This window comes from Phascolarctos cinereus, unplaced genomic scaffold, assembly GCF_003287225.1.
Source record: "Phascolarctos cinereus isolate Bilbo 61053 unplaced genomic scaffold, phaCin_HiC Scaffold_2;HRSCAF=192, whole genome shotgun sequence".
Taxonomy (NCBI): Eukaryota; Metazoa; Chordata; class Mammalia; order Diprotodontia; family Phascolarctidae; genus Phascolarctos; species Phascolarctos cinereus.
Genome location: NW_027555625.1, coordinates 264,072,387 through 264,098,755, shown reverse-complemented (window position 1 = coordinate 264,098,755; position 26,369 = coordinate 264,072,387). Strand labels below are relative to the sequence as shown.

The 26,369-nt window shown below is 38.2% G+C and overlaps 1 protein-coding gene across 1 annotated transcript in view; it reads right to left on the bottom strand.

Moving 5' to 3' along the window:
• The window catches only part of MED27 (mediator complex subunit 27), a 237,357-nt gene that overhangs the window by 136,315 nt on the left and 74,673 nt on the right, over positions 1-26,369 (bottom strand). The window contains exon 3 of the mRNA XM_020973552.2: positions 2,596-2,726. Coding sequence (XP_020829211.1) covers positions 2,596-2,726 — 131 coding nt within the window. The remainder of the gene's footprint in view (positions 1-2,595; positions 2,727-26,369) is intronic.

The window sequence follows — 26,369 nt, the reverse complement described above, 5'->3', positions numbered from 1 at the left end:
TTATAGACCTGTAGATAATTACAGACCTATAGATAATAGATATTTATCCAAATTGTCTACAATACTACTATAGTAGGGTTAGGCAAAGTTTTCTACAGCAACCGGAAAAAAAAAACACTATCCCTTATATAAAGGACTTAGACAAGTATGAGCATATGGAAGATGAGGAAGTGAGATGGCATCTCCTCTGCCTTCAAAATGGTAACAAATAGCAAGATCTCTTTTATTTCACACAGAATCTTGGTATTCTTACAAGCTTCTATGAAGGGAGAGAAGGACATGAATCATTAATCCCATGAATCACTAATCCTATGGGACAAGCAGGAAGGAATCCGAATCTTCAAAGACAACTGTACTGTTAAAGCCAATTACATTTTTCAAACACATATCCCTTCAAATCCCCTGTATCCTTGCTTTACCATGCCTGTGGTCTCATCGCAGCTAAGTAGAGTCTGTGGTTTTGCTATAGTGGCCTTTGCAACTGTCCAACTATTGACAAAATAAAATGCAGAAATCCATACACTGCTGTGCTAACAGATGTGTAAAATTACAATGGAGGTTGTGGGGCAACAGGGAGGGAAGGCTCCCCGATGTTTAAAGACTATAGATGTGATAAGGGGCCTGAAAAGACTAAGCAAGGTCAGTGGAGTCCTGCTATCAAGGTGGGTCTTGCTTATATGTAAAATGCTAATAGCAGCAGTCTGCTATTACAGAATTCCATAATAAAATGGTTTGATTCATATCTCCTCAAAACCCAACAGCTAACATGCAACAAAAAGCTGATACAATATAGTTAGACTTTAAGACTGGATGTGGCTCTTGTCTCTAAGACAGTGGTGTTATAAAGGGGTTCTACCATATGGACAGATCAGAGAGCTCAATGCTGCGAAAAAGAAGCAGTCAATAGTCACAAGGGCTATCAGACCATCCACTATAGGAAATCATTTCATTGTTTTATTTCCTAGGCCACAGTAATCCCCTTCCTCTTTGAAACTAAGTATTTTGAGTGATTTTTTATAAATGTATAATGACAGTCACATAATGACAGTCATGAGTATATCTAGCTTTTTTTGACATGGGAACACAGACTGCTGATTGCCTTGGTCCTTAAATAGTTTCTAGGTGTCCTCATAATTGCATGTCACCTGTAAACAGGTTTCAAGCCAATGCAAATTAACAAATGGTGAACAGATGGACCAAGAACTGACTTTTGTCAAAAGAGTTAGCAAAAAAACACTTTTTGGCTTTGGTCTTAAGGGATCACAACAAAAAAGCCCACCATTTCTAACCAAACATCTTGCCTCAGTAGAACTGCCATGCACACAAAATGAAAAGTAATAAGGCCCATTAGAATTTTGAGAGGTGGGAGGTACGATCTGTAAAATCACTGAATTAAGACAGAATCAACAATGTAATTTTTCATTCTCTGGGCAATTAGCCAAATAAGCAGAGTTGTTAGCAATGCAAGATATGCACAAAAATTGCCACTGTGTTCCAAAAAAGTCATGTTATCTATACAAGCTGTGTGAAAGGAAAAAACACTTGCAACCTAACAGCTAGATTCAGTGGCCTGAGCAAGATCTGATGATAGGTCAAGGCTTAAATCTGAGAAGCAAAAGTACCAATACATGGCTACTAATAAAGAAATGATCACCAGGACAAAGGGAAAAAGGACAGAAGACCACTTGCCTGCCATGTTCACGGTCTTGTGCAAACACACAACTTGTAAGAAAACTTTTTGGAATAGAAGTCAGAAAACAGGTTTAACCAAGAGGTGCAAGTAATAGAAAGTTATTTCCCTAAAGAGTCCAGAAAAGAAGGGAGTGCAGGGACTCAAACCATACCCCCCTCACTGAGGAAAGAAGAGAGAGAAGGGAAGTACTAAGACTATCTCCAAACTCAGGTTCATAGAATGTTTGTAAAAGGGGAAGGGATCCTAAAAATTTTCTTGTCCAGTGTCCATTATTTTAAAGATTAGACAATGCAGCCCTAGAAAGTTTAAATGGGAGGAAGCGGGGAGAGAGGATGTACAAGGGAAAAAACATTTATGAAGTGCCTTGTGTGTGTTGGGGACCGTGCTAAGTGCTTCACAAATATTATTTGCCCAAGATCAGAGCTAGAATTGGAACTCAAGTCTACCAGCTACAAGTTCAGTGCTCTCTCCATTAAACATCAGCTCTTTCAATCAATCTCCGCAGCCCAACACTACTTTGGTGCACAGCTCACAGCAGACTATGCACAGCCTGTTTCATAGAGTCAGATCCACAATGATAACATCCGTCTTCCCGTTCCTACGCTACCTCACTGACAAAAAAGGAACAAAAGTACTTCTCTGTTGCCTGCTTGGACAATGGGAGAAGGGAGCAAAGAAAATCTATGAAGCATCTAAAACCCTAGGCAGAAAAGTTAAGACACAAAGCTAATGAGTCACATAAAACATACTACTATTCTCTTTAGAGTATGTTTTAAATTCACCATAATAGAGCCATTCTTAAAAGAAAGGCTCACGAATAAAATGACATCATTTAGTGGCCACCCAACAAAATAACAACATGAAATTCATGCAAAACTCTTCTGTAATATCTCAGTACTCACTGTGGAGGTAAAACAAGGGTTGTAGGCTGAGCTTTAGGTCTCCGTTTTGCAGATACTCCCATCTGGTTGGCAGAGCGTTTCAGAGACTGTTGATTCAGGAGACCAGAAGCTAGACCTGCATGGTACTGCAACTATATAGGGGGGGAAAAGTACAAAAAAAACCCTTAGTATGTTCCATTCTGGTACACACCTTCCAGGTATGTCTAAGCCCTTTAGCCTAGTCACATAATTTCAAATAGAATTAATGTCCCAAAAAGGAAGGCACTAACAAGGTTATTTTAACTTTTATATCATCTGAATAATGAACTGTATATTTTTCACTGAAGCCTAGTTTGTGAAGAGTCTAAATAGCTTTCCTTAAGTGTGAAAGAATAAATGATTGCATGCCAACAATTATGAACAGCATAACCAAATGACCAAATTCAGTAAGAAACAAACCAGCCTCTGGAGTCTAAAAGAGAGATCAGGTATAAAGGCAATATTAATGACAGGATCATGACTTCAAGTTTATAGAAATGAGCACGAGTACACTGATATTTGCTGAATTAATAACAACAGTTTAAATTTACATAGCATTTCAAGGCTTACAAAACATTTTATACATTATCTCAACAAAGCCTCATAATAGCTCTGGTGGTAGGTGAAGTAGATTAGTAAACCAGAGCTCAGAGAAATTAGATGAACTACCCAAAGCCACATAGCTGATGTTGGAACTGGCACTTAAACTCAGGGGGCTTTTTGACTCCAAGCCCATACACATACACACACACACACACATACACATACATATATATACACAAACACACACACACACACATACACACACACACATACATATATATACACAAACACACATGCACATGTATACATAATGAAGACCCTTTGATATTGTTTTATATATATATAAAAAACAATATCAAAAGGTCTTCATTAAATTTTGGTTCTGTTGTTTTTTATACGTGTCTGACTCTGTGACCTCATTTGGGGTTTTCTTGGCCAAGACACTGGAGTAGGTTGCCATTTACTTCTTCTCTAGCTCATTTTACAGATGAGGAAGCTGAGGCAAACAGGGTTAAGTGACTCGCCCAAGGTCAACACACAGCTAGTAAGGCTGTGAAAGTCTGAGTTAAGTCTGAGGCCACACTTGAACTCAGGAAGATGAGTCTTTCTGACTCTGCCCCCAACGCTCTATCCACTGTGCCACCTCACTAGCCCCATTAAATGAAGAGAGTGAAAGAAACTGAACTGAATGAATGAAATTGAGAGAAGAAACAACTGCCAAAAAGACTAGAGATTGCTATAGTTAGTGGCAAATTGATAAGACTGTTTTTAAAAAAGCAGTAAAAGTTAAATCTTATCAGTATTCACACTAATTAGTTTTATTCCTTATCCACCCAAACGTCCAACCTTCAACTTAAGGAAGAACAATTCAATTTACTTCTCCATACCTCAGTTTTCCATGTGGAAAATGGACTTGATGGTACTTGCTCCTGAAACATACTCAGATTAAGAATGCAACTCTATTATTCTCATTTATCAGCACATAAACCTAGTCTTCCTCCTTAATTTAATCTGTCAAGTAGTAATGTCTGTCTGTTACTTTATCTTCCCATTTCAAATCCAACACTTCTGTATTTTAGCTCTCAGTAAGAGATGTCAGCATGTGTCTCTCTACAACAAAATGTTAGTTGAAAGGTATTCCGGTTTTACAGAGATGTAAATAAAACATTCAAATGTGAAAATGACAAGTTAAGAATTTGGATTAGTACCACTTACAACATACAGTCTGTTTCTTCCACCCTTCTAAAATTATAATACATTCTTTTAAGCACTTAGAGTCAACCAAATATACAAATAGTAATTCATTTGGCAGCTCTGAATCAATTTCTTTTCAAAGTGATCTTGCTAGGCATAGATTTCCTTTGGAAAATCAGTTATACCACAGCTTTTGATAATGAAACTGGTCCCCACCATATATACAAAGGGCTAGGCCCCGGATGCAAAGGCTAATAATGTTCTGAAAAATAAATGGCCTTAGCTAAAGCTATTGAGCCGAGCACAGTCAGAGAATGAGAAAAACAAAACCAATTGAAATGTTCTGCTCCTCGAAAGTGGCCATAAAAATGAAGATATTCAGTGACCCAACAGGACTCGAATGTCAGTGTTTAGAGCATCCATATTGCTTTTTAACAGGCTCCTGATTTACTCGGTCGATGTTGCTGCATGAGCCATACACAACACAAGACAAAGATATATGGTATTCTTAATAAAAACAGAGTTCTTTCTCAGAGAGGGAAAAGGGGGGCATCATTTGACTCTAACAATTCATTGTAGACCAATGAATTTTGTTCAAATTTGTTTTTCTTGTACAGATTTTTTAAATGGGAAATCAATGGAAGCAAGGGACAGTACAAGTTTGAAAGACAATGTTTCAAAATGTCAGCGACTTGGGTTTTCGATCTTCCCCACCAGAATTTGCAATGAGTGCAATATGCACAAGGTTTTATGGAATTAAAGATAAAGACAGCTTGGCAACAGCCCCCTTCTGACTTAAGAAACATTCTCTCCTCTTTCCTTTTCTTCTCTGCATCTTTATTAGGGTCCACGCAAGCTCAGCCATTGCCTCGCTGCTGACTTTACTCTGGAAGAGCTCTGCTGGCTATGCATCAGAGTGGCATGGTGGCTATTCTGTCCACCTGGCCATCCCTCACATCACTTGCCCAAAACAAACACAGAACCAGCAGAACTGCGTGTTAATCACCATCTGACGATGAATGTTTTCCCATGAAAACTTGTGCCATCTTGAACTCAGTCAATATATGCTACACTGCTTGAACATGTGTAAACAGAAAGACTCCCACTCTTGAAAACAAAATCCATCCTTGAAAGCTGACTCACAGTGATTATGAGATGTTTGTTAATCATATATACCTATACCAGCTTCCAGGAACAGACCTGACTGTCAAGATCTATAAGGGCCCATGAAATATTTACCAAACCATCTTTATAATAGGGGAAAAAAGGTCAAAGTTAATAAAACTGATAGGCAGCTCCTGTCCAACCTGGTGTATATATTATTTAAGGACAATATACACTATTTCATGGAGCACAGTTGTGATCTGAAAAAAAATTCTTGGAAAATGTTCACTTATCCAATAGCTGTGAACATCAGAAGGGAAATTTAAATAATTCACAAATTAACGTTAAGAACATAGCATTCCACAAATTACAGTCATAAGTTTTCATTTATAGGTTCTGTAATATTTTCTATAAGAACACATTTCACTAAACACACTACTCTCAAGTGTCTACATCACAGAAACAACTATTTCATAAAGCAACATCCCAAAGTTCTAATGTGATTTTTCTATCTAGCATCATTTCTCCTCTTAACAGCAAGATTCAACAGAATGAAAATAAAAGAGTGGGGGGAAAAGGAAGGAAGGGAAGAAAATGGATAGAGAGGTAAAGGGCAATGGGAACTGAATGCTGCAATACAGAGTCAGACATGGCTGTACTGTTTTTCTTTGTTACAAGGTAAGATTGAGGGCAGAGGAGAAAATAGGGAATGAATGGTACAAAAAAGGCATCAATTTTTTTTTAAATAACAGGAAAGAAATAAAACAATTTAGCCTTCTGACTTCAACACAGTTGGTTGTTTCATTCATTTTATTTGCTAGCTGATACCCAGAAATTATACTTGTTTACCCTACATTTTGAGGAAATGTCTTAATGATAATCTTTATGACTACTAATCCTACTATTAATGATCTAGGGCTACAATGCTAGGGGCTCCTAATTTAAGTATTTGTCAATCACTTTCCTTTCTTGATGCATGTTCACTCATGTAAAAGGTCAAGAATTTAGAATTAGGGACAAGATCAGTCAAAATTAGGGGACAGTCTCAATTATTAGAATACTTTAATCTTTCTTACATGAATTATTTACTTAAATCATATTTCCACAGGCAGCAACAGTAAACTTTAAGTCAACACTTTTCAAAATGATCACCAAGTTGAAATTTATGAAGGTAGTTAGTGCTTCCAATTATACTTAGCAACATGGATTAGAAGCAATTACATTAGTCAAAATTATAGAATTAAGAATGGAATTCATAAATCCCAACTCAAATTAACTCATACCTAATTCTTATACCAAAAAATTTGTGACTTCCTCTGTTGTTCTTAACAATGTGCTATAGATGCCATATTAGTGAGAATGCTTCCAATACCACTAAAACACCCCGTTTCACTATGAAGAGCATGATATTTGGAATTTAATGCTAGGACAAAAAAGAAAACAGAACTAAAAGACAGCATATTGGCTGAATCTAATAAATAGGGAGTGTTCAATTATAATTAATATTTCAAAACTAAGGTGCACAATGAGGGACAGTGGACTCACCATGGTAGGCACTTCCAGAATGATGCGTCCTACATTAAACACAACAGCAACAGCAACAACAACCAACAAAGGAAAAGCCAGTATTACAAAACAGACCAACTGGGTGAAACTTTACCTGAAAATTTTTTCACTATAAGTTTCTTTAAAGATTTTATAAATTTAAAGATTTAAATGCATTGCATTTAAAAGATTTACCAAAAGCAAACCAAACTCTAATTTAATACATAAGTTTTTAGGTATATAGGTAATGCATCAGTCTAGTACAAAAAGCACTGGTTCTAGAATCAGAGATTTTGGGTTCAAATCCTCCCTCTGACATCTCATACTGGTGGTCACTTGGACAAGTCACTTAATCTCCCTATGCCTCCTCATCTGTAAAATGACAGCATTGGACTGGATGACCTCTGAGGTCCCTTCTAGCTCGAGATAGATGATATGCTAGTCAGCATGCTAAGTGATGGAGATAGAAATACCAAGAATAAAACAATCCTTACCTCTCAAGTAGCTTATATTCTATCTGGGGAGAAAACAAGTACACCTATAAAGAGAACAAACACCCCTCATAATACAAAAGACCCAAGTTAATAATGAATTCTGAACATTAGTAGATCCTGAGAGATATTCCAAGGCATTAGCATTCCACAGCATACATAATCTGTGTGATCCTGTCCTACAGTATTGCTCACAAAGGGACCTTAACGATTGTATTGCTGATTCTCAAAAATCAATATATATCAGTGAATAAATCTCACTTTCTCATGATTCTGAATGCCTGTACATAGAACTAAAAGGAGAAGAGTATGTCCCTTCAGTTAATCTTAAAAATGACTGACATTTATGTGGTCTTAAGCCTGCTATGTCACTTGATATATTTAACACTGCGTATTTGCACATGTGTCATATCACTCCTTGCTAAATTACAAGTACTTGGAGAGTAAAGATCGTATCTTAATTGAACTTTGTATCTTCCTCATTGTCTAATAAAGTACTCTGCATTTCACATGCAGGTACTAAATGGTGGTTACTGAATGAATGAATGAATGAATGAATGAATGAGCCACAGCCTAAGTCAGAGGTGTCAAACAGGCAATCAAGTACTGCAGCTGGCACCACACCCAGTGCCTAGGGAACCAGATTAAAATATAATTAGTAAATATTGAACAAAATAAATGAAAATACAACAGAACATAGGTAATGTTGATATGTAGTTTGCAAAGTCAATATGCAGCTAAAGGAATTCTTACAGATGTTTAATGGCCCCATTTCTATTTGCGCATAAGTGGTTCAGAGTCCCTAGGTTTTAGGGCCAGGGGAAGACCTGTTAGATCAATCTAATCTGGCAGTTCTCAAAATGCCTTAGCTAGCTAGGCCTTGAGGAAAAGGATTTCCACAAGTAGTGCAGCCCAGTGGACAGTGCACTGAACTTGGATTCAGGAGAAAGACCCAAATTACATCTCAGACACTTACAAGCTATGTGACCATTGGCAAGCTACTTGCCCAAAGCCTCAGCTTCCTCATCTGTGAAATGGAGACAGTAAAACTTGTACTTCCTACCTCACAGAGTTGTTGAGGGAGAAAAAGAGAGCTTTAAAAACCTTAAAGCACTATAGAAATTAATTATTATTATAACAAGCAAAGATGCAGAGGGAGTTTAAATCAAGAGAACTGTGTTCTATACTTTTAAAAATACTTGGGCAGGAACAAGCATTTAATTAAGTTGTGGTCTCCATTAAGAGATGTGTTCTTAGATCATGTGACAGTTCTTGGACAAGAGAATAAAGGATACTAAATAAGCAGTGCTATTACCTTCCCTATTCAGAATGAACTCCTTGATTTTTTCTTATGCTATCCTCTTCTCTGCCCTCTTCTAAAGATTGAGATTTCAATTGTTTTTCCATCTGTTAGTTCCAGACATAACTAAGTTAGTGAATTTGGGGAAGAAATTTAATTGTGTTGTTTAATACACTTAAAAGTACTCAAAAAACCAAACCAAAACAAAAATTCCACAGGAAGAAATGCAAGAAATGTAGTGCGAAGCCCAAACAATGTCATCAAGCCTAAAGCCCGTTCTGGGGCAATATCAAATTTAATCTTTTCTGTGGTTTTTATATTGTTCTGTGATAATGCCAATTATCATATTTTTAAAAATTCCTAGGTTCAAGGAGAGTCCATATGTTATAATTCACTTTTGCTTGAAGATTCTCATATGATTATTAGTGCATCAGGTAAGAATACCACCTACTTAAGGGCCACTTTAGCCTACAGATCATCCATAAAAACAGTCAAAGTCAACATCCAGACACTAAAAATGTTTCAAAATCACAAGCCTACCCTCATAACCACATTTTGAAGACCATATAACCTTAGACTGACTTAAATCACACACTGCTTGGGGGTGAGGGGGGGAATCAAGATTTCTCTACAAATGTTAACATATCCCTGAACCATTAAACCACTGACCAATATAAAGATTTAAGCATAATCAGGGTTTTATTTCTGCCACTTTAAAAGACAGAGACCATTGCCCCTCATTATTAAAATATATTTTGGTCCAGTTAATGAGGAGGACTCATTTAACATGATAAAGCCCTAGCTCTTCTTTTGAAAAATAAGTGTGCATGCCTGAATACAGCTGTGCCCAGGAAAGGACAGAGAAACGCCAACTCTAATTGTTTTCTTTGGGTTTTTACTTTACATCTCAGATAATGAGATCAGTTTGGAGGCTGCCTCTTCCTACCTCCCCCAACCTAGATTTGATCCTTTAAGGGTAACTGAATTTTTAAGCTTGGTCAAAGTGGCATCAATAAACTATAAGAAGGCGGCCTCCAATTTATTGCTTATTTGTTTTCTATTCTGAAGCTAGATTTGGGGCCTTTCAATTAGTATCAAAGGATGCTCAGATCAGGGCTATGTTTCCTGTCCATTTGTAGCACCATTTACTTGCTAACTGCTGTTTGTTTTTAAATATTAATCTTCACATTTTTCAAACACAAAACATTATCCAAAAAAAAGAAACTAAAATACATGCCCATGGGGACAACCGCTGCTGTTTCTTCAAATCACTGCAACATTTAGGACTGGTTAGAATTGTTTGATTTGAACTTCGCAGGGCTCATACCTTTATTAATAATCCTTTCTCTACAACTGCTCCTGTTTACGCTGCATCTGCTTGCACGTTACTGTATCTCAGAGATGTCATTCAGCTGAAAGAGATATCTGAACAGTTCCCTAACAAATCAGTACAGCAGAGAAAGAGTGCAGACACCAGAAGGTTCACAAAACCTTGAAACCTTTTTTGCTTTGCTTCCCATTAACCACCTATTTCCTTGTACATATTCTCAACCTTCTCCATTCGCCCTGGGTGGCTAAAAGGGTCATCAAAAAAGGTTCTAACTAGAGAGTCACCAATTCCACTTAATGGGTAGAATTAGCTGAAAATGTAAGTAGCTTCCAGGGATAGCTCCACAGTAGATTAAGAGGCACTGACAAACAAGGATGATTCTAAACTTTAGAGACTGATGTAACAGAAAGTAGTCATGCTCTCCTTTGGCAATATGTCCAGAGACAGACTACAGAGCTGAATGGACCACTGGTCTAACCCACCTTAGTATTTTTTTCTTTAATATACCAATCCCTAAATAGACTCAAACCATCTCAGACTAGTAATTCTAATTTTACTTTTGGAAATTCACAAATATTCATGTATATAGAGGTACATAACACAAGATTTACTGATAACTCTGCGCCTATGGTCAAACTGGAGGCAGCTAGGTGACTCGGTGGACAAAATGCTGGACCTGAAGTCAGGAAGAACTGAGTTAAAATCTGGCCACGGACAATCACGAGCTGTGTGACCCTGGGCAAATCACTTAACCTCTGCCTAATCTGCAGAAGGAAATGGCAAACCATTCCACTATCTTTGCCAAGAAAACCAGGTCACAAACAGTGGAACATCACTGAATGACTCAACAATACATGTTCAAACTAAATACAGAAACAGTAGGAAAGAACAATCAATGCATTTACAAACAATTCAAGTTACACTTCAATCACAAAAGTAAAATCTTGGTTTGCTTAAAGCAGAGGTGGGGAACCCGTAGACTCAAGGCCACATGTGGCCCAAAGGTTCCCTACCCCTGGTTTAGATCATGCTCAGAGACTTGATTAAAATTCTGTAAAAATGAGAGCCTTGAACGAGATAATCTCTAAAGTCCCTTTCCAAAAACCATCTAAGTATTGACTATAAAAATATTTGTGAAATTGAAATTTCGTAAGTGTGGTAGGAACTTGTTCTGGACTGGTCCCTAGGTAGTTTAGGTTCAATACTAAAATAAAATGAGAACTTCATGAGTTATTCAACTGTTAACAAAACGGGATTTGTATCAGCAGGAAAAGGATATTCAATGAGGATAAACACTGAGAATCCCTTGAATTGATACAGTGAAGGTCCCATCTTGATCCACCAGCCAAATATCTCAAGAGTTCTTCCAGCTCCTCCTCCTTACTTTGTAATTTAGACAAGGAAGTGATCTGAGCCAACCAAGTCTCAGGAAAGTCTCAAGGAAAAACTACCTTAACCTGCATGAGAAGGGAGCAGTTGAGGGGTGTGATAACATATTGTTCCCACCACACTTGTAAAATACAAGAATAATATCATTTATTAGTAGTGACTAATGATCTATGATGAAGGTGAGAGCTAGCTAAAACAAGTCAGGGGAGAGACTTTTGTTCAGGCCCATGCCATTTACTTTGTACTTCATAGCATCTATGGACCACAGGAAGGACTTAAATGCTTATTGATAATTAATGAATTTTTAAATCATTCTTTCCAAGTATATGCAGAGATGAGCCATATTGATGATACGATCTTCCTACTATTTACCCATCTGTCTATCCAGTCCAAAAACAACCAAACCAAGCTTCACATCCCAGTGAGCCATCCCCTCTAGCCATCTTCTTTCCATCTGCTCTACCACTACATCTGCAGGTTTCTAGAGCCTATGCCCCGGGAAGTTTAATCCCCTTGGTTTTAAGTGAATGCTAATAACATAACCCACTATGCTTAGTCTGCAAAGAGGATAGATGAAGTATCCTATAGCAAAGAGGCCAATGTCACTGGATTGTAGAGTATACAGGGATGAGCAAGATGTAAAAAAACTGGAGAAGTGTAAAGGTGCCTGATTATGAAGGGCTCTGAATGCCAGAGGATTTTATATTTGATCCTGAAGTTAATAGCCAGCATCAGGGTTTAATGAATGGAGGTGGGGTAGCAGATGATAGGGTCAGATCTCTGCTTTAGGAAGATCAATCTGACAGCTGAGGGGAAGACAGACTGGAATAGGAAGAAACGAGGCAAAAAGACCCACCAGCAGGGCTATTGCAATAGTCCAGGAATAAAGTGATGAACACATGAAGGTAGTTAGCAGCAATGTCAAAGGGAAAAAAGGGGGGCATACATGAGAGATATTGCAAAGGTAAGATCAACAGGATTTGGTGACTAATTGGACATCAAAGGATAAGAGAGAGTGAAGAGTCGAAGATGATACATACCTATGTTGTAATGACTAGAAGAATGGTAGGATCCTTGACTGGAAAAGGGGAAGGATTTGAGGGAAAGATAATGTCTTTAGTTTTGTACATGCAAATTTAAGATATCTATAGGACACCCAGTTTGAAAAATCCCACAGACAGCTGGAAATGCAAGCCTGGAGGTCAGAAGAAAGGTTAGGTGTGAATAAGTAGATCTGGGAAGACTAGCATAGAGATAATAACCTAATCAATGGGAATTGATGAGATCTCCAAGTGAAATAATATAGAGGGAGAAGAGAAGAGAGCCCAGCAGAGAGGCTTGGAGAACATGTATGGCTAGTAGATGTTACCTGGTTGAAGATCCAAAAAAGGAGGCTGAAAAGGAGTAGTCAAGACAGGTAGAAAAAGAATAGAGAGAAAGTAGTGTCATAAAGAGAGACTATCAAGAAGAAGCTGATGATCAAGCAGTGTCAAAAGTTGCAGAGAAATCAAAAAAGATGGGGATTGAGAAAAGGTCATTAGATTTGGCATTTTTAAAAATTTAATTTAATTTTTTTTGTTACGTTTTAAATTCGAAACTCCCTTTCTCCCTTTCTCCCCACCATACACTAGAGAAGGCTACCATTTGACATAGACATACACACAGATACAGATATGTAAAGCCATACTATGAATAATTCTACTTATTGGTTCTTTCTCTAGAGGTGGACAGCATCCTCCCTCCTTCATAGGTCTCTTGTACTTGATTTGAATATTTCTAATACTCAGATTAACTTAGCTGTTCAGAGTTATTCTTCAAACAATATTGCTGGTACCATATACAATGTTCTGTTGGTTCTGTTCGTTTCACTTGTCATTACTTTTATTACTTCATGCAAGTCTTTCCATGTTTTCCTAAAATCAACCTGCTCATTATTTCTTACAGCACAGTATAGATTTGGAAATTAAGAGCACACTGGTAACTTCTCAGTGGCAAATTGCAAACCCCAAAAGTATTCTTCATGTTTTTCACCCATTCTGTTGCTGGAAATCCTGATCACAAATAATGAACTATAATGAGCCTTCTTCTTGTTTATCACTTAGTTTGAATTGGGCAAAAAGAAAGAGAAAATTCAAGGAAAAAGAGAGCCATCCCTAAAGAAGAAAAGAAAAGCTAGAAAACAACACTTATAATTAGTTCAAACCAAGGCGTAAAAAACACAAACTAGGAAATCAGAAAATGAAATTCATAAAAATGAAAGTAGAGGTAGCAAATCAGGGAAATGCACACTAGATGACATGATATGCTGCTCTCAGATTGCCTCTGACCTAAGGTACCAATCCTAGAGAAGGAGGATGAGCCAAGCAACACAAAAACAAGGTCAGGAAGAAGCAAGAATAAACCTTCCACACAAGGTGACTATGCCCAGAAGTCTGCTTGACTATCACAGAGTTGCTCCAGGTATATGAATGGATTTTTATGAGGCTGATTAAAAACAAAACAAAAAAACCTCAAAACATTGCTCTTTTAACTCCTTTCTTTCACCCCAAAGCTGTCCAATAGTGAACTAAGCTTACAGATTTGGCATAAAAAAGAAATAAGGGGAAAATATACCCCACTGATCCTCTCTGAGAAACTGGGGGGGAAATGTTCTTAACAAAGTCATGTCTGATTCTTTTTAGTTAAAGGGAACAAGGTAGGGAACAGCACTTTAAATAGCAAAAGAACCGAATAGGAAGGAGAAAGTGAATTTAAAGCATTTTGATGTCTGTGAGATTTGCTGAATGTCTAGGATATGTGCTAAACATCCTCACTAAATTCAGACAGAACTGTATTTAAGAGTTCTCACTAAAATGGAAGTCAGGAAGATTCACAGGAAAGCATCTTTGAACCCTTTATAAAGATGGTACTTTTTCATTCACACACAACCCTAAGATTCCAAGAATTGGATTCAATCTGGTTGCTCCTATGAGTGTCTTCTAGCTTTGTGCTAGCATCTTGCATATAGTAGGTACTTAATAAATGCTTATTGATTTGAATGGAAATTCTATAACTATGTACTAGAAACCTAGTCAAGAAGCATTTATCAAGCAAACATCTATGTATCCCAACACTGTGCAAATACTAGATTTTTTTTAAAATCAACTCTCCCAAGGATCAAGAAATATATGCCTTTAAAATTTAGCACATTTCTAAAATATATGCATAGACAATGATATGAGAACCAGCACTGACAAAAATAACTATAACCTTTCCCAACGCCTATAGAACCTAAGTAGATGAACAATGACTAAGGATCTGAAAATCAACCTATCCTTCAAAGCCCAGCCAAAATCCCACCTCCTTTGATAGCTTCCTTGACTACTCCTGCTGAAATTAATATATTCAACTTGGTACCCACCAAACTTTAATGGCAGCCTTTTTTTTTTAACTGCCTGACCTTGGCTGCTAAACCCTGTCATGAAGTTAAGACAACCCAATACATTAACACAGTACTAAGAAACAGCTTTGAATGAATGTTAATCTGCTTATTGCATCTATATAGCATGCTTTAAAGTTTGGATAAGAAAAGTTTAAGAGTTTATTTGTTATCCTTGCATAGGTAAGTAATGAAATCTTTTGTGGAAAATTCCAAGAAACTAGAGCTCTATAGATAATGAGCATCTGTGAAAAGAAATAGGGGTCCCTTAGCTCTGAGAATGAACAGAAAAGAATGTCTTTCAAAGACCTTAAGGTCCAACGTCTGCGAAAGCAGATACTACAAAGTTGAATTGAAGACTAGCTTCTGACCCTATGTCTCACATGGTACAGATCTAGTAAGTACAGAAAAATTCTTAAGAATATGTCACACTATCCACACGAGGTGAGACCTATTTTGTAAACAAGAAAAGGACAAAAGCCTCCAACAATTTGTTGCTGCTTTCTGTGTATACTGACATCAGAAGTGTTGACACTTTGCCTGTGGGATCAGCAGTAGGCCAAAAGCCAGAGGCTCTGCAGTGCCCAGGCACCCAATCGGCAGCCACACTCCAATCTCTTCAGGGAGATCAAAGTCCAACTCAAATTTGGTTCACATACATACCTTTTTGGGATGGCCACTGACTTTACCACAAAATCATCTATTTAGAAAGCACTTACTGCTAAATGGTAGGAAAAAATCGACAAGAAACTCTATAACGCTAGCATCTTTTTTTTTAACAAGTTTCCCTAACCAGATTATAAACTCCTAAAGAGCAGCAACTGTATTTTGTTCATCTTTTATAACCCCCACAAGTACCTTCAGCACAGGACCCTTGTATGTGGGGCACTCAATAAATATTTCGTCAATTAAATGGTTCAAGAAAACAGTAGGAAGCTTGGACTTATCAATGTCTACAAAGGCATTTTAAGACAAGCCACAATTAAATAGCACATTTACTATTTCATAGGACAACCAAGAGGGGGAAATGTCCTTAAAAATCATAAACAAAAGGCTCCTCAAGCATGTAAAACGTCCATCTTCCTCCCTCATCAACTCTCCCACTGTGGAATTCCTGTTGGGAAGTGAAAGAAAGTAGCAAACTGGGGTGCTTTTTTTTTTTAGATTTGATAGTCTACAAGAGTTTTAATTTAGACTTAAATATAATAAATGCATTATTAAAGTCTTCAAACAGTTAAATTTTCAATTTTTATTAAAAAAAACAAAATCCATCAGTTTTGATTGATAAGTGTACTTTTTACAACTAAGAATAAAAAAAGTGAAGATTGGAAACATTTTTCGCCATATAATTTGCTTCCTCTGCCTTTTTCCACTGTACTGCACATAAATCAAAGAAATGTTAAAGAGGCCCATATATCACCAACTGGCATTTCAAAACTATTTACAAAGTAGCTAACAGACATGGTACGGAACATACAGAACTGCAACCACGAACTCTGAGTGTAAAGGGACAAAATTAGTTCAAGCACTGACAGAGGGTTAATTAAGTTTACAAATAACTTTCCAATGGGCAAATGATGATATTTAATAAGAATGGCCTGAGTAAAACAGGGTTAGAAGGAAAGGAAAAATGCCAATGACATGCTCAAAAAAAGAATAATGAGTGTTCAAACAACCTGCCAGTTTGGTGAGTAAGCACAGAAATCTGGAAAACAGGCAGGAGAAATAATATTTTAATAAAGTTGCAATAGGTTTGCAAGTAAAGTCCACATTACATTTGCAAAAGAGGTGCAGCCTTGAAGTTACAGATCGAGGTCCAAGTTCAATTCTGTCCCCCTGAATCCCTTCTATAAAATAGTCACAAGAGTTGGAAATTTGTCTATTTAAAGGAGCAATTTTCTCACTTAGACAATGCAAGGCTATCCCAAGGTAGAAGCCACCATTAACAAACTGGTGGCTTCTGTCTGGCTCCTAAGAAGGGGAAAGGCTGTAACTGTCTATCTGCTGAAGGCAGCACCCCAGTGACCAATGGAGGACAAATAAGATTCAAACTGTCACAAGTAATCCAGAGAAGTAGAAGAGTCTGGACTATGCACAAGAGTCACAAGCTTTACCTCTGGGAGGGAAAAAAAATAAAACCTATTCCTCACTACACGGATCTCTGTGGCCATAGCACAAAGGGTAGTGACTGTAATGATGTCATCTTGACTTCTCTGAAAAGTTCAGCTTTTAATGCTGCCATCACACACCAGGTATTCTTGCCCTTCACTGTTACATTCAGGAAAAATAACTGTAGACAGTCAAAATAATAAGGAAGCATCACAGGGGAAAGGTGTTTTAAATCAGCTTGTAGGTTTAGAAAAAAATAAAAAGGTCCTCCCTTCAAAGAAGAGCAATGTCTTATAATCTTTCCCTCCCTGCCAAGCTGTAGTACGCTCACAAAAGAGACCAATAGACACTCTTTAGCAAGGGTACTAGTGACCCAAAAAGTTATTAAAGGATTTCCAATGAATAATGTCCTGCCTATGCTCATGGAAACTTCATAAGAGCAAGCAGCTTGAAGAAAATGATGGTTTCAGTAGCACAGTGTTTCTCCAAAGAGAGCTGCAGAATCAATCCACAGGAATTTTTAGTAAGTTTTCAAAGGGAGGAAGGTGTCTCCTAAGCCAAAAACCATTCTAGGAAAACCCAAAGGGAAAGAAAGGGGCCAGGGTAAAGTTAAATCAGAATTGTAAAGCTATTGACTGTGGAGCATGAGGGAAAGGGAAATACAATCTTAAGAAATGTTTGCTAGTAAGTGTGAGAACCACTACATTTGGCCACTAGACCATGAGATCTAAAACTGGAAAGAGACCTAAAAGATTATCTAGTTCAACCAATTCATTTTGTGGATAAGGAAAACAAAAGTCAGAGAAGTGAGATGACTTGTCCACTATCACTATCAGCAGTAAGTAAGTATGAGGGCCATATCTAAGCTCACATCTTGACTCCAAAACCAGACTTACTTCTACTACCACATGATGCTTATAGGACAGAAAACCAAAACTGAACAATCTCAACTCCAGACCACAAATGAGGAATTATTTTCTCTCCTCTCAGGGAAGAAGCAGAGTACTACAGGTATAAAATGTCGCCTCTGACAGTTTTTCTTTGTTACAAGGAGCACAGTTTGAGAGATGTAAGGGTTCCTAAACCAACCTCCTTATTTTATAGAAGAAGGGGGCTGGACTCAAGAGAAAGTTCATGGCATTGAGTGGGGTAAAAAGAATGGAGAGATCACTCTTGGGGTGAAAGAACAAAAGAATCAATAAAATGCCCCACCCCACCCCACCCCCAAAAGGAGGGGGAGGCAGAGAATTATGGGCAAAGGAAAGCAAATCGATCAGAAATGAAGTTCCAAAGTTAAGAAGGACCAGAAAGAGTAAGTAACAATATACTACCTTGCCACCTGGGAGTATATCTATTAGTTTACTATAGTAACACTTAATTTTATTTCCAGTTTTACTGCAACAGTTAAAGGTTTTTACAATAGCAGATGCCTTTCCTCCCACACATCAATTAATTTGCAAATTCACTCAGGTTGTAGAAATAATGAAGTGCTGAATGCTTTGCTACTGGTGAGTTTTGCTATCAGGAGGTGGATCCTGTGGGCGAGGTGCTAAATTGTGCTGCTGCTATCTGCATGCCAAAGGAAAGACAGAGCTGGAAAAGGGAGCAGCACAGACCAAGCCCGCCCTCCTCCCTTTGCCCTCAAAGACCCACCTCTGGCTTAAAAAATAAATGAGGTAGCAATAACCACCTCAAAAAGTCCCTCAAACACATAAAGACAGTCTTGTGGTGCCTAGGAGTGAGAATGCAAGGCATATGAAGCCTAATGAAGTAAAAAGCAGTGTTTCCAGGAACCTTTTTATAGACTGTCAGGTGATGTTTACAGGGAAAGTAACTTTCTTAAAATGAGGTAGCTCTTTGAATTCATCTTTGGTCTGAAATTTGGCAAACCACCTGTCAAGCCCACACATTTGATTTTTTTCCTTCTTTCTGAAATAGCTGAGATGAAGTAACCAGTGTTGTTTCAAAACAAGCCAGTTGAAAATAGTTGTGTGGCTTCTGCTTTGCGATAGATCTGCGTCTCCTTTCCCATCTTCGTTTACATCATGTTAAAATGAACAAGAGAAGACTTTTTTTTCATTATATCATTACATTAGTCTTCACTAGAGTGTCTTATCAGAACATGGAGATGATCCTGGGTTCCGGAAAGCTATGCCAAGGAAAGCTTCAAGGAGAAGCTGCCTGCTCACCTAATTAACTGTCCATCTAGTTGTTTATATTCAGAGGGCTTCACTACCAGATTGGCTGCAGGGAGGTCAATGTGGTGACCACAGCAACCCCTAAAGGTCATCTCCTAAGTCAAAAAGTGGTTGCAACATGTATCACCTGAAGGATCACCCATGCAGACAGACAAAAGCATGCATCTATAAAATACTGAAGGATTTTTGCACAAAATATTTCACATTCTGTATTTTTAATAACTCTTGATCCACAGAACTAGGTAAGTAAAAAGTCATGGTTTTCCAGGGTATAATAGGTAGTTTAATTAATGCTTACCTAGCTGGATCTTTGATTTCACCAGTGTGTATAATTCCTTCAATAGTACTGATCATGGCCTCTTCACACTTTTTCGTTCAACGTAACATCTTATCCGTCTTTCCAGAAAGAACCTACACCAACACACTGAAGCCTTTGTCTTATTCTATTATTATTTCACCAGTACCAATGTACCACTTGGGCTGTCTATCTGCTGTCTCTTATTCCCACTAATGGCTAGCCCACCTCACTTTACATGTCTCTCATGAGGTCTTTTGTCTTTTCTCCTATGAAGGTCACTGTTAGTAACATGTACCATCCTACTTACAACCACCATATGTTATTCTACTATCCTCTGTGTCACCTGTAATTTTGATTCTTCTGCAGTCACAGTGTTTAATGATTGATGATCATACAGTATCACCTAGAGAATCCTGGTGTTAAAGGAGGTGGACTTTTGTAGCAGGGAGCAAGCTGGTATAGAGGGCACTTTTCCAATACAATTAGCTAAATGCAATACAGTCAATAATCACATAAGATGACTCAATTCTTGGTCCAGCTCACCATCTAAAGAAAACACACTCAATTTTATTTTCCCTCTCTGATTTCTTTTTCAGTAGGGAGGTGAACAGAATAAGCATCATTAAGAGTCTAGTACGTACCTAGCACTGTGCTAAGCACTTTACAAATATTATCTCATTTGATCCTCACAACAATCCTGGGAGATAGCTTCTATTTTTATCTCCATCTTACAGATGAGGAAACTGAAGCAGACAAAAGTTAAGTGACTTACCCAGGGTCACAGCTAGTAAGTGTCTGACAGCAAATAAGAACTCAGGACTTCTTAATTCCAGGCCCAGTACTCTATCCACTGCACCATCTAACTGGCTATACAGCACGCCCCTACAAAGTCCTGTTCTTTCTACTGTCACCCAAAATAAAATCAATGTTCTAGCTACTGCTTATTCTCAGAAGAAGGGCACAATGAGCTTTATTCTGGATTCCTAACAGAGTCTGTGTAACATAGTACTGTAAAAAGACTATCTTAACTTTGGCAAACCAAGCAGCAGTCCAAACAAGTGTTTTTATCCATCTGACAGACAGAAAGCAACCAAGTTCCCACTTCATAATCAGTCTTGACTAGTAAAAAGTCAATGAACTATTATTTCCTACTTCCTTTCTAGCCAACTCGTCCTCATCATGGCAGCTCTCCACTAAACACATTACATTTGGGACGCTCGTATTTTCCCAGAGTTTCTGGACAATAATATCCTTTACAACATCTATGAAAGCAATCCTACAGCTCATCTGACATTTTCTGACCCTGCATTGTGTGTGAAGGGCACAAGATAACAATGTTTATGAAAGGATCACATACAATATATAAATCATGAAGATTCCTGTGACATTATATTGAGTCCAGGGCTTTCGATTCAATAACATATCAGCATTATAAGAAACATCTTTTTTTCTTGCTCTCAGCACTGAACTGGTTCAAAAAGCATCATTAAAATGTCAGGGAAGGAATTTTTGGATTCACATTCATTTGACATTCTTTCCTTTGCACTGTCACTTAGGAAAAATTTAAATTTGAAAAAACTTCAGCAAATTTAGAGTCTGGTGAAGTACCACCCACCTCCCCTTCTACTCCCCCCCAAAAGGGCAAGAAAATTCATCATCAAAGGTTACCACTCCATCTAATGTCATCATGATGTGGTATTTCAGCACACACGTTTGTGTATATAAATCTCCAACTGTTCTGTAATCCCTGCCATCACTGGCATAATTGGATAAGTTAATAACAGAAAGACTCCCTCCCTAAATTCAAAATCCCTTGGTTTTGTTAGTTTACCTAGGATCCTTAGCATTCTACATAAATTTCTAAACCCCACTGTGCATAAAGGCAACATGATAACACACTTGCTAGCTTCCTCCCATCTCTTCCTCCCCATCCCCCACTACTAGTCCCAAGGACGTTCATATAGTACAGTAATTAAAATACACTATTTTTGTTTCAAAAATTTAAATGTGACACATTCCCTTCATTTAAAATTTTATGACAGTTACAGTTTCAATTTGAGAGTCTTCGTTCACATTAGGTGAACCTCTTACGCTCTATATTAAATGCAAGACATGATTTCCTAGTACAATCAGTGCTATTAATAATATAACAGTACCAATCTCAGAAGCGCGCACAGGCCCCCTCCCACTACACAAATGGATATCAAATCATGTATAGCATTGCAATCTTTATTAAATTCAGAAAGGCTTTAGTGTAAATGTTCTCCTTCCCTTCCTCTTCAACTCAAAAATTATTTGGAATTTTTCTTCTGTTGTCTCAAAGGGATACATCTCATTAAGGCTCATAAATATAAACATATCTGATCAGACAAAATATGTGTGATCTCCTTTATTAGACTCAAAGAAGAAAATGGAGTGGCATCAAAAATTATTAATAGACCTATTCAACTTATAAATATCAGAACCTATATCTGGCTCAAGGTAAATGTACCTTACTCCCTACCACGTACTCTTTGATCTAGTGACACTGGCCTATTTTCTCTGACCCTTACCCATGCCTGGAATGCTCTCCCTCCTCCCAATTTGACTACTGACTATCTCGGCTTACTTTAAGTCCCAACAAAAATCTCATCTTCCACTGGAAGCTTTCTCTAACCCCTCAACTCCAGTGCCTTCACTCTGTTAATTATTTCCTATTTATCCTGTGTACATAGCTTGCTTTGTATATATTTGAATGTTGTCCCCACCATTAGATTGTAAGTTTCTTGAGGGCAGGGACTGTCTTTTGCCTTTTTTTGTATCCCAGTGCATATAGCACAGTGTCTGGCACATAGCAGGTACTTAATTGACTGATTGATCGGTGATGGGTATTGGGGATACAAAGATTAAAATAACTCCTACCTTCAAGAAATTGACCTTCTACTGTTGAGTAACTGACATATATACAGAGTAGTATGTACAAATGGATGTATACTACATGTCTATGTTCACAAGGTTGAGCATATCAGTATGACCCAGTAAAATAGTTCCCCATATTTGAAAAACACAACTGCATTAAACAAAGCCTCAGCTTCTGGTGCTCCTGGTATTAATTACTAGTTTGGGTAGTGAACAAAGGATAGGTGCAAAATGCTCTACGAAAATTCCAGGAGGGAAAAAAACATTTTCAGCTTGGTATTGGAGGGGAAGAAAGATCAGAGAAGGTCACAAAGGGTTGGACAAGACTGAAAAATGAATGAATAACAAAAGCACCTAAGCTGAGCCTTAAAAGAAAAAGACTTTGACTTATGAAGATAAGGAAGAAGTCTATTCCAGGCATGAGGAACAGCATATGAGAATGCAAAAAAAGCAGGGACAATGTGTTGAGTTTGAAGAATATCTAGTAATCATGTCTGACTTGACAACAGATAGCATAAAAGGAAGTAAAGTGAAATAAGCCTGGAATAATGGTCTACAGCCATTATTAGAGGGCCTTTGATGCCAGGCATTTTAACCTATTTAAATATGGCCAGTAGACCAAAATAAAGCCATTGTAGTTTTTTTGAAAAGAAGAGTGATACAGCCAGACCTCTGCATTAAGGAGATATTTTTCTATGCATGTACATGACAATGACCAGGAAAAAGACAAGAAGCAAAGAATCCAGTTGGAAGTATATCATAGGAGTTCAGTAGTACTCTTAATCCTACCCCACCCCACTCCCCATCTTCTCTAGCAGACTGGCCTCACTATCACCGTTACATCTTCAATCTCCTGTTTCTTTTTTTTTTCTTTTTCTTTTTTTTTGCTTTTTTAGGCAATTGGGGTTAAGTGACTTGCCGAGGGTCACACAGCTAGTAAGTGTCAAGTGTCTGGTCTGAGGCCGCATTTGAACTCAGGTCCTCCTGACTTCAGGGCCAGTGCTCTATCCACTGCGACACCTAGCTGCCCCTCCTGTTTCCTTCCTTGTTGACTACTATGCTAACATGCTTAGTCTCCGTTATCCTTAAGAAACTCTCACTTGATCTTGCCACACTCACCAGTTATCCTATATCCCATCACTTTTTCTCAACCAAACTCCCTAAAAAGTCTGTGTATACCCAATATCTCCATTTCCTCTCCTGATTCTCTTCTAAACACTCTACAATCTGGTATCTGACTTCATTCAAATGAAACTGCCCTCTCCAAAGGACTCCTCTCTGCCAAACCTAATGGCCTTTTCTCAGTCTTCATTCTTCTTTCTGCAGCATTTGACACTACAGACCACCTTCTCTTCTTAAAAATTCTCACGACACTGCTCTCTTGGTTCTCCTCCTGTCTGATTCTTCTCAGTCTCCTTTGCCAGATCTTTATCCACTTCACAACCACTAACTGTGGATGTACTCCAGGGCTCTGTCCTCTTCCCTTTTCTCTCTACAGTCTGTCACTTGAGGGTATCAGCTCACATAAGCTGAATTATCAGCACTGTGCAGATGGCTCTCAGTCATACACCTAACCCTAGTTTCTCTCAAGTTCCTGTAATGCATTTCCAACTGTCTACTGGATATTTCAAACTGGATGTCTCATAGGTATCTCAAACTCAAGATATCCAAAACAGAGCTCTTTTTCTTTCCCCCAATACGCACCCCAACCCCTCTTCTGAACTTCCTTATTTTTATCAAGGGCATTCTCATTCTTCCAGTCGTCCTCGTTCACAGTTCTAGTTATCCTAGTCCTCGTTCTCACTCACTCCACATATCCAATAAGCCGCCCAATCTCATTGCTTCTACGTGTACATGTCTCCCCCTATTAGAATGGAAGTTCTACCCCCCCACCAAAAACAAAGAGTGTAAGTTCTTTGAGACAGGGTTTGTTTTTGTTTTTTCTTTGTGTGCCAGGTAGTTAGCACGGTTCCTGGAACACAGTAAACATTTAATAAATGCTTATTGATTGATTATGTGACTGATTCAGGCAAAAGACAATGAGAACCAGACATAGGGCAGTAGTTGGAATGATGCAGTCTGACGTGTGAGATATTGTGGAGGTCAAAGTCAACATGATTTGTCAACTGAATAGATTAAAGGAGTGACAGCAAGAGAAGAGTCAAAGACGACCCCAGGATGTTGAGACTTGGCAATTAGGAGGAAAAGGGTGCCATCCACAGAGAAAGGTAAGTTGGAGACAGGGACATACTTAAGTTGCAGGGGTGATTAATTCAGCTTTGGACATGTTGAATTTGAGGTGCCAATGGGGTGCCCAAATGGGCCTGAGTGAGCAGGCAACTGGAGAAGTGGGAATAAAATTCAAAGGGAAAGGTAAGGACTAGAAAATAGATTTGGGGATCATCTACCTAGAAGAGATCACTGAATCCATGGGAGAAGGTAAAATGATGTTCTGATCATGTGTGAGGAGATCATAGGTGAGGTACTACGAAGGAACACAAGAGCTCAAAGCTCACAAGTTAAGCAGTTTATAACACATGTAATATGTAAGTGTGCAATTCTCCAGTTCTTCCATGGGCAATCACAGACATATGGTGGGATGTGCACCTGAACTGAAAGCCCAGAGCTCTGAGTCTACGTTTATATCTGATTGTCGTTGCTGAGCAGATTCACATGGACTGAGTCAGAGGGGGCGTTGTTAGGGGGGCAATCAATCAGCAGGTGGTCCAAATTCTGACACACATCCCCCTTTTTGATCACAAGAGCATTGCAATTAGGAAAGTTCACTACTCTTGCACACCTAGAATAGATGAAGTTTTCCAAATTAATTATAACCAGGAAAGCCTTGCATTTTTTGCTCAAATGAAGCTGACTAAACCAGTTACTGGGTTACAAAGGAACTTCCTGGTACATAGACAGGTCAAAACAGTGATCAAACATGGAGTCACTTGGCATCTAGGGCCTGGTAATATAGGTCTAACCTAAGCATGAATGTACTGTTACATGTACTATTACAATCCCAACAGAAACTGGTGTGTGAGTGGTGGTACAGAAAATATGGGTCTTTTTGAAACACCATCAAAAAAGCAGAAAGACAAAATGCAAAGCAATTAAGAGCAGGACTGCTTGTGCTCATATTATAGCTCTTGTAACATGTGAACCTGTCCTATATTTCATGCTCATTAATTTACAGAGCAAATGACATTTTTTAAATCACCAAAATACTAATCAAACTGTCTTTATTGTCTCAGTCTGCATTATTAATGAAGCAAAAATAATGAGCATTTTTACTAAGTTTTATGTTATCAGCACAGATCAGCTTGAGAAAGTCACAGGAAATTCAATTAAACTAATAGGACTATCACAGAAGTATCTCCAACACACCCTTCAGCAGGTAAAACAGAAGACACTTGATCACCAAAGATGATAGGACCAGGAGGATCACAAGTTAAAGCTTTTTTGGGGGCAACTGTACTTTTCACAGTATGGGAAAATAATTACTTTCCTGAGTCACCTAATTGCAGAGTAGGGCATGCTCTAGAGTAGATGCCAATTCAAGATGGGTAGCTCTGCCCTTCTTGCTTGGTCCTAGAACTTATCTGCTCACTACAACAGCCGAACAAAGGCCTATCCTACCATAGAATGTCTCTTCCAGCATTTCTTTTGCCACATCTCCTACCCATTCAATACACAAAATAATGAGTAGGATGATTCCTTTATTTTTTAAAGCAACAAAGTAAAGAAAAAAAATCCTGGAAGGCCTATTTGAACATGGAAAGAACACTGGAGTATAGTCAAAACAGCTGGATTCAAGCCCTGTTCTGTCACAGAGAAGTATGTTCAAGTGCTCTTCCCTTAAAGAACCACAGAGTCCAAGGGAATCTTAAAGTTTATCTGTTGCTGTTCAGTCATGTCCGATTCTTTGTGACCCCATGGACT